Source organism: Coffea eugenioides, chromosome 4 (genome assembly GCF_003713205.1).
Source record: "Coffea eugenioides isolate CCC68of chromosome 4, Ceug_1.0, whole genome shotgun sequence".
In the NCBI taxonomy this organism is placed as follows: domain Eukaryota; kingdom Viridiplantae; phylum Streptophyta; class Magnoliopsida; order Gentianales; family Rubiaceae; genus Coffea; species Coffea eugenioides.
The window spans coordinates 43624949-43634654 of record NC_040038.1 but is presented as its reverse complement, the minus strand read 5'-3'; the positions used below and the strand labels follow the sequence as shown (position 1 = coordinate 43634654).

General features: G+C 43.7%; 1 protein-coding gene across 1 annotated transcript; it reads right to left on the bottom strand.

Annotated features, from left to right (window-relative positions):
• Positions 1-3181: 3181 nt before the first annotated feature.
• LOC113769449 lies at positions 3182-6541 on the bottom strand. Its single transcript, XM_027313895.1, has 3 exons — positions 6389-6541; positions 5911-6193; positions 3182-5700 (listed from the first exon to the last, which is right to left on the bottom strand). The coding sequence occupies exons 1-3, from the start codon at positions 6539-6541 to the stop codon at positions 3182-3184; spliced, it is 2955 nt and encodes a 984-aa protein (XP_027169696.1).
• Positions 6542-9706: the final 3165 nt, after the last annotated feature.

Sequence of the window (9706 nt, the reverse complement as noted above, 5' to 3'; positions counted from 1 at the left end):
ATAAATGGCAGAATTGCGGTGTTTGATTTTGAACTGCTCACATAGTCCATCTACCATGTCATTGTTCAGATTCTTGGCATTGTCCGTGATAAGCGTTTCGGGTACTCCGAAGCGACAGATGATGTGATCTCTCAGGAAATTGGCCACTACCTTCTTCGTGACATGTTTGAATGACTCTGCTTCAACCCATTTGGTAAAGTACTCGATTGCCACCAATATAAATCGATGTCCATTTGAAGCGGGAGGATCGATTGTACCAATCACGTCCATACCCCACATTGAACAGGGCCATGGGGCGGTCATGCTATGCAGTTCAGTGGGTGGAGCGCGTATAATGTCACCGTGCATTTGGCATTTTATACATCTCCGGACAAAATTTATACAATCATGCTCCATAGTAAGCCAGAAGTATCCGGTTCTCATGATTTTCTTCGCTAGCAAATGGCCATTCATGTGAGGTCCACAAACGCCACTATGCACTTCCTTCATCATATATTGAGCTTCATCTTCATCAATGCACCTTAAAAGGTTCAAATCCGAGGTTCTTTTGTACAACACTTCTCCATTTAAGAAAAATTTTGAAGCCATTCTACGCAGAAAACTCTTGTTTTTTGTACCAGCATGCTGAGGGTAGGACCCAGTTTTGAGAAACTCTTTAATATCATTGAACCAAGGAACACTGTCAGAAGACTTGTCTACAGCCCAACAGTGGGCAGGTTTGTCTTGAAATTGAATCTGGATCGGTTCGATCTTCAACTCATCTGGATACTGAATCATAGAAGCTAAAGTGGCCAAAGCATCGACAAATGCGTTTCGGGCTCGCGGGAGATGTCTGAACTCCAAATTTTGAAATTGCTTGGCCAGAGTGAGCAAACTACAATGGTAGGGCAGAATTTTTGAATCTTTGGTTATCCACTGCTTCAAGGTTTGGTGCACGAGTAAGTCTGAGTCACTGAAAACTACCAACTCCTTGATCTCCATTTCTAAAGCCATTTTGAGACCAAAAATGCAGGCTTCATATTCAGCCATGTTGTTGGTACAAGCAAATTGCAATTTGGCAGCGGCAGGGTAGTGCTTTCCTTCGGGCGAAACCAGAACAACTCCAATTCCAGCTCCGAGCGAATTTGAAGCTCCGTCGAAGAAAAGCCTCCATTCAGGACTTTGTTCACTTATATCGTCCGTGGCGCCTACAAATAAAATCTTTTCATCAGGGAAATAGGTGTGAAGTGGTTGATAGTCATCATCCCTCGGATTTTCTGCCAAATGATCAGCTATAGCTTGCCCCTTGACGGCCTTCTGAGAAGTGAAAACAATATCGAACTCTGAGAGGACTATCTGCCACTTAGCTAGACGTCCAGTTAGCATCGGCTTTTCTAGGAGATACTTCAAAGGATCAGATCGGGAAATAAGATAAGTAGTATGGCTTAACAGATAGTGTCTCAACTTCTGGGCTGCCCAGGCCAATGCACAGCAGCTTTTCTCAATGAATGAATAATTAGCCTCGTACTGCGTGAACTTCTTGCTTAGATAGTAAATGGCCTGTTCTTTCCTTCCAGAGTCATCGTGTTGCCCGAGAACGCAACCTACGGCTCCGTCGAGCACAGATAAGTACATGATCAGCGGTCGGCCCGGTTTGGGTGGCACCAGGACCGGAGGCTGCAGCAAATAATCTTTAATCTTGTCGAAAGCCTGTTGACACTCCTCATTCCAGTACAACGGCACATTCTTTCTTAATAATTTGAACAACGGCTCACATGTGGCCGTTAATTGGGCAATGAACCTCCCAATAAAGTTGATCTTTCCTAAGAAGCTTTTCACGTCTTTCTGAGTCTTTGGCACTGGCATATCTCGAATCGCTTTGATTTTTGCTGGATCTATCTCTATGCCTCTCTTGCTCACGATGAAACCCAACAATTTACCAGCTGGTGCCCCAAAGGCGCATTTCGCAGGATTTAACTTCAAATTGTATTTTCGCAGCCTTTCAAATAACTTTCTCAAATCATCCAAGTGGTCCTCCGTCCTTTTAGACTTGATTATGATGTCATCCACGTAGACCTCCATCTCCCGGTGGATCATATCATGAAATAGGGTTGTCATGGTCCTCTGATACGTCGCTCCAGCATTCTTTAAACCGAAGGGCATGACTCGGTAGCAAAAGGTACCCCAAGGGGTAATGAAAGCAGTCTTCTCCCTATCCTCTTCTGCCATCAAAATTTGGTGGTAACCAGCAAAACAATCGCAAAAGGATTCAATCTCATGTCCGGCAGTATTGTCTAAAAGAATGTGAATATTTGGTAGAGGGAAATCATCTTTAGGACTGGCTTTATTAAGGTCTCTATAGTCAACACAAACTCTCACCTCTCCACTCTTTTTTGGAACAGGGACTGGGTTTGAAAGCCAAATTGGGTAATGGGAAACAATGATAATGTTGGTTTTGAGTTGTTTTTCAATTTGCTCTTTTATTTTGAGGCTCATATCTGGTTTGAATTTTCTGGGTTTTTGCTTTACGGGTGGAAAAGAAGGGTCTGTGGGTAACCTGTGCACTACCACGTCAGTTGAAATACCAGTCATATCATCATAGGACCACGCAAATACATCCTGGAACATAGTCAAGAACTCAAGCATCTCCTTTTTCTGGCTCTTATTCAAATGAATACTAATCTGCACCTCCTTAACTTCATCCTCAGTTCCAATGTTAACCTTTTCTGTTTCTTCCAGGTTCGGTTTCGGTTTTTCCTCATATTGTTCAAAGTCCTTTGCAAAAGAATCGAATACTTCCTCATTATCACTCTCGCTTTGGAGTTCAGATTCACAGACCTCCAAGTCGTGAGTGATATAGAGATTGCCATTATCGTATTCCAGAACTGTGATATCCAAAGGGTCAAATAATTTTATTTTTGGCCATCTGAAAGAATTAACGAATGTGGGATAATAAGTAAATAAGCATACAACAAACAAATGAATCAAGCAATATGAATATAAACAATCGAATAAACAACACAACAATGACAAGAACAACTTGTGCATTTTTATAAAGACCTTTGATTGAAAGCAAATTGAAACGAAAGCTTAACAATATTTACATGCACAAACGTTAGTTAAAAGGAAAATTGTTTTCATTGACTATTTACAGATGCAAAGGTATTTTCATGAATTCACATGAATGATAAACCCCCTAGATTTACCAAAACTCCTTCTGAATAGGCAGGACCTCGGCAGTCCAATTAGAAATAGACCCCTCAGGGATGTCAGGAAATTCGGCCTCGCTCAGGAAATTGTCTTCAAATATTGCCCCAACGAACAACTGGGACAAACTATTCTCGATTTCTTCAGTTGAATTACCCTCTGATGTGATTATTTCAGTTGGCCGGGGAAAAGTATACCACAGTGGTGGAATATCGAAAGCCCTTTGCCGGCCCTCCTTTTCTGCTCTTTTACGCTCTTTCATCTCCTTGAAATCCTTGGCGGTTGGTCTGAAACCCAAACCGAAGGTATCTCTCTTTTCTACTATCTTCACTGGCTTCAGGATCCCTTGCAGTTCACGCCCCAAACCCTTGTCGAATTTGTATCCTCCACGAATCATTTCTCTGGCCATCATTACACTGGCTTTTGAGGGAGTTTGTTCCTCCGTGGTTATCCAACTTACGGAGACTATATCGGATGTGCTGTGAGGGGACATGGTAACACTTTGACTACCCTCCTCTTTAACTCCAGAATCGGTGATCACCAGGCAGTCCTCTTCAGCAAAGATAGTGATTAGCTTGTCATTTACCACGAACTTGAGTAATTGATGCAACGAAGACGGCACGGCCCCAGACTTGTGAATCCATGGTCTTCCAAGCAAGATATTATAAATGCTCGGGAAGTTCATGACTTGGCAAGTTATTTGAAACTGGGCGGGCCCCATCTCGATTACTAAATCTGCCTCTCCTATCGGCTCCCTTTGAGCTCCATCAAACCCTCGAACGATAGTCCCTGAAGGCCTCAGCTTGACGTCTTGCAATCCTAGTTTCTCTAAGGTACTCCACGGACAGATATTCAGTGCGGATCCATTATCGATTAACACCTTAGGCAGCATTTTTCCGTTGCACCTCACTGTTATGTACAACGCCTTATTATGTCCAATGCCCTCCGTCGGCAATTCATCATCAGAAAAAGCAATTTGCTTCTTGAATAATACACTCCCCACCACGTTTGAAAAATTATCAACAGAAATGTCTCTCGGAATTTGAGCTCTTGTTAATACATCGATCAATGCATCCCTATGCACGTCCGAGGAGAAAAGTAGGTCCAACATGGTTATCTGGGCAGGTGATTTGCTTAGCTTTTCCACTATGTTGTATTCACTTCTCTGGAATCGTTTAAGGAAATCCACGGCTTCTTTCTCGGTAATTGTTGGTTTGAGGGGTGGCTCAGAACTATTGGCTTGAATTGGAGTAGTAGTCTCAAATGGATTTACAGTTTTCCCCGATCTAGTAACTACTGACACTTCCTTCTTTGCAGTTGAATTTTCCCCGATCTGTACGCTAGGCTCATCGTAATTCCACGGCACTTGTTGCAGACTTAATACGGGCTCCTGCTTCGGGAATTCGATGACTACTGGTTCCAAAGCTTCATTCTCCGCTGGCGTGAGATCTAAGACAAAAGGCTTGTTATCTTCTTCGAATGGCAACTCTATGACAAACGGTCGGTCCGTGACCCCAAACACTTCAGCTTCTATTGCCAATTTCTTAATTTGTTCCTCGTACTCCGCATCGTCCATAATAACCCCAACGTGCTCTGGCAAGGGGTTTTGATTTACGTTTGGCCCTTGCGGCTCCCTCTTTCTGATCACGATTTCTCCAGACTCAACCATATCCTGAACTTTATGCTTTAGCGCCTTACAATCCAAAGTTGCATGCCCAGGTGCCCCTGAATGATATGCGCAAACAGCTTGCGGGTTATACCAAGCGGGCATGCCATACGGATAGGTAGGAGGTGGTACTGTACCAATTTTTCCGGAGGCCTTTAACTGGTCGTACAGTTGGTCTAAAGGCCTACCTAAATTGGTAAAAGTACGGCTTGGGGGTCGGTTGTAAGGTTCATGAGGTTGAGGATGATTGTAAACAGGTCTATTTGGAGGAGGAAATCTTGGGTTATATGGTGGACGAAGTCGGTTTTGGGGTGGATTTGGTTGGGAAATTTGGAAAGGGGCTGAAGGTGGGTTAGTATAGTTTGGGCGAGGTCGAGGGTGGTGGATATTGGTAGTATATACATGGTTTGGGCTTGAATAGTAGTAAGGGTAAGGTTGTTGGTAGGTTGGGTTGTGTTGGCATCGGGGTCGGGGTGAAAGGTTGTGGTTCCAAACAAAGGTTGTATCTCCTTCTTTCTTTTTGAATGGTGGTTTCTTTTCACTGCTTCCTCGCCCTTGCAAAGCTTCTACTTGCGATTTCAGGGCAGATACATTAACAATTTTCCCAGCTCTTACAAAGTCGTCAAATTCTTCAAGTTTATTTACAATTGCAGCAAACGAACATCCGGTCATACGGAAAATCTCTTCGAAGTACGGCGGATCATGGGCCTTTATGAAAGTACGTATGATTTCATCCTCGGTCATTGGTGGCTCGACCTTAGCAGCTACCTTTCTCCACCTCTTAGCATAGGTCTTGTGGTCCTCAGAAGGCTTCCTTTTCGTTCCTTCCAGAGTAGTCCGGGTTGGCGCTAGCTCACAGTTATACTCATATTGTCGAATGAAGGCATTGGACAGATCGAGCCAGGTCTTCACTTCCTCTGGCTTTAGGTTGGAGTACCAATCGAGAGCATCCCCTTCTAAGCTTTCTGGAAATAATCTCAACGGCAAATTCTCGTCATCCACTGGCTTGCCCAACTTGTTAGCAAACAAGCGCAGGTGCGTTTTAGGGTTGCTGGTACCATCATATTTGTTGAACTTCGGGGTCTTGAACCCCACCGACAGTTGTACGTTTGGAAATAGGCACAAATCATCGTAGTCCAGCACCCCTTGCTTGCTTAAACCTTGGCTCTTGCGGATGAATTCATCGAAACGATCCAATCGCTTAAGCAACTTTAGATCAACCGGGGCAGATGACTCTCCCATTTCTGGCTTGTTTTGAAAAACGTGCTCCGGCACAACGGGCTCTGCGGTAGTTTGGAAAAAAGTCGGTGGATTTACATGCATGTTTGGATCACCCTGAGGCTGGAATCCTTGCCCATAAAGGGGATAGAAAGGAGGATTTTGAGTATAAGCATATTGCGGGTTGAAAGTTCCCTCAAACGTGGTTTGAATTGGAGGAATAACAAATGGTAACGTGGTTTGAATTGGCGGAATAACAAATGGTTCGGATTGTGTTTGTTTGATGGGCGGAGACTCGGGTTGCACTCCGCTACTAACGAGCTCATCGATCAGTTTCTTTTGGGCGGCCATTTCAGATGCCATCTCCCCAAATTTAGTGAGCAATTCGGTCAACTGAACCCCGGGACTTGCAATCTCCGGCTGGGTCGTTGCAACGGTCTTTTCCGATGACTCTTCTTGCTGGGTACTCATGTCTACACGATTCCTTTGGGCCTTACTTCGGGATCGCGTTATAATGGGGCTTCGTCGAGAAGCTATGTTTAAAATTCTACCTGAGAATTTGGAAAGGAAGTGCCTTTAGATTTTAGCCCTCGTTTAGCTTTTTACCAAAGTAAAATAAAGAAAAAGAAAAGAAAAAAAAACAAGAGTTAGTAAATATCCAAACAATTCGGATGCATGTCCTATTGGGGAGACCCTTTTTGTGCCAAGGGTAGGCCTAGTATGATGCAACACCTTCGAAATGGGACCCGTAACACAAACCTGTTTTTGACAACAATTCTGAATAAGTGCAAAAGAGAAATCGCTTTCATTGAAAGAAAATTGCCAATATTTACATCATATCACGAAGACGATTCCGTACAAGATCACCAAAGTTTTTGAGTCTATCTAATACAGAGTCTTTAGTTTCTCTAGCATATGGCCTCTTGACACGCTCGGCTTGATCATATAATTCCCCACATTTCCGCTTCATCTCTTGTCGCCTTTCTCGCTCCTCTTCATATAGCCTCTTGTTTTCCTCTGCTTTTCCCTTGTGTACTTCAACGGATTGCTTTAACTGCAAAACCTCCCTGTCTTTCAACTCAATTATGGCCTTCAGCCTTTCGATCTCCTCAACTGGTCCGTCTAATTGCCCTGATGTAGCAAATTTTGTTACCCAGTCTTCGTATTGGGGAGTCTTCAACCCCTTTTGCTGGAGTTCCGGGATGTATCTAAAACTTACGTCATCAGACAACGTCACCCAGGCGTCAATAATCCGATCTTTCATAGGGATTTGATTTGGGCACATTCCCCAGTTAAAAATAATAGTGACTTCGCTCATGTCAAACACGGGTGGTATTTCTTGAGTACGCCCTAATTGTCTGAGAAACCTTTTTGGGACGTACGCGGTAATCCCTTGAGTACCTAGTAGGAGAATGAATTCGGATGCCTGAGTGCGAAGAACAGGTTTGGTACAATCGGTCCAATCCAACACCCATCTAATATTTTGATCGGTCAGGTTCTTCAAGAAATCCACAAACTCAGCTGCATTACGCGGCAAACTGTCTCTGTTAATCCTCTTGTGATGTGTGGTTATCCAGTTGTATGCGAACATTGGTAGACTCGATGAAATAGCCGGTCGCCTCATGAAATGCTCCATTCCCCATATATGTAAGATCAAATTTGAACCACAAAAGAACTTTTTCCCTTTCTGACAGGTAGTGCAAGCTATGAAGATGTCGGCCAAAATGGTAGGAATAATGGAACACGGCCTACCATTAATTCCGAGAAACAAGTCATACAGGATTCTAGTGAGCTTGAAGGCTATCTTTTTGTCTTTCCTAGGAAAAAAGTAGGTTCCCGTCATGACTAAACCGTATACCCAGACTCTCTTTCGATCCCACGCTTCCTTGGAAGTAAACGAGAAGTCCCCTCGATGCCTCTCAAAACCATCTCTTAGCGCAAATCGATCAAATAAGAACTTCGCCTCTATATTTTGGTCTGCCCCTTGTAGTACTGATTCCTTTAACCCAGTGAAACGGCAAAATTCAACTTTGTTAGATACTAGCGGCAATACCACGGCAGTTCCTTGAATCGGCAAATTGAGAAATCCGGCGACTTCCTCAATCGTTATGGTCATCTCCCTTTTTCCAACTCTAAAAGAAGAACAAGTGGGGTCCCATAGATGCACCAAAGCTTCTACCAAATATCCATCGGACTTAATGTCCTTGAAATCCCCGATGTGTCCTAAGCGATCGGCTATTTGGTTAACCTCGTTGGGTGAGAGTAATGTGGGCCATCTTTGTACCTCCGGCGGCACTACTAACATCTGTTGCACTCGGCGAGGACTTTCCATCTATAAACCAAAACCGGAGTCAAATACCTTACCTACAGGTCCCACTTGTCAGGTTTTGGCAAAAATTTAAACGTGAACTCCCTTAAAGGGTTATGTACCCACGGGAGGATCAAGGTGGGCTAATCCTAAAAATGGGATCCCCTAAATGGCATTCCCTTTCTAGGGCTTATGCATGATGCCATTTATTAAAGCGGTAAAATATGCAATAAGACGTGACCTAAAGAACCCTTTATCTGCCAGGGTAGGCCTAAAATGGTATGGCATTATTAGTTTATGAACAAAATATACCATAATTGTTAAACATGTAACAGCTATCTATAAGGGTAGGCTCTAAAAGAAGGTCATGCCAGACCCCTTATTTCCTAATGTTTGTGAATGCAAAGGCAAAAAACAAAGAAAGTTAGTTTAACACATAACACGTTGGACAGTTAAATGACATAAAAAGCAGGAAAAATAAATAAGGAGAAGGGTGGGATCCCTCCCCTCGTGAGTGGTGTCTCTAATAGGGTAAGGCCGACTCTACCCTAGGTGAACTATATGGATGCATACGGTTGGGGTTCACTAATGCATCTAACTCGATAAGCTCAGGTCCCCAAGCCTTCAGACTCGTGGCCAAGGGTCATCACTCCCAAGGCCCTTTGTCGGTGGCTCGAGCGATTCCCCAAACACCGCTACGCACACGTCGTGTTACGGCTGCATGTTTGAGTGAATCTATAAAAATCCTCAACCTTCGACTAAAAACTAAAGGTTATCAACCCAAAGTTTAAAGCGGAAGATTGAGTGACCCATTGGATCGTGCTACGCGCACGTCGTGACACGATCACACGTCCAAGTGGGTCTCCTAATCCTAAAAGGGTGGAGTGGCGTGACAAGCCACTAAAAGAAAAATAAAGGGGGATGAATAGTAAAGCGTATGCGCGTATGATAGTGCACGTTTTGGAGGGGAGGGATCAAGAACCCACGCGAAGCTCTAAGGGTGACACACACCCCCCCAAATGCAATGCAAGCGCGAGATAATAAGTAATCATTCATTCAAACATACATTCATGAGTCGAGGGATTGGTTTGATTACGTACATAAGACAAAACGGTCCTAAAAATGAAAAATGCAATCCTAATATCCAAACGCTATGCATAAAAAGGGTAGAAAAGGGAAAAGAATGGCCAAATCAAATGCTCGGACCCACTTAGGAAGTCCCCAGTGGAGTCGCCAACTGTCGCGCCCCACTTTTCGATTCGAGTTGAATTGTGTGGTGTGTGGTGTGCAATGTGTGAACGTGTGCAAAATGAAAAGTAAAAGGCCAT

Excerpts from the sequence above, each read along its gene's own strand:
- LOC113769449 (XM_027313895.1), bottom strand. The coding sequence starts at position 6,541 with ATGAGTACCCAGCAAGAAGAGTCATCGGAAAAGACCGTTGCAACGACC. Across the intron at positions 6,194-6,388 it reads AGAAACTGATCGATGAGCTC|CCTCAGGGTGATCCAAACAT; the intron begins GTTAGTAGCGGA and ends CAAGGATTCCAG. Across the intron at positions 5,701-5,910 it reads GAAGTTCAACAAATATGATG|CGCCAACCCGGACTACTCTG; the intron begins GTACCAGCAACC and ends ACTGTGAGCTAG.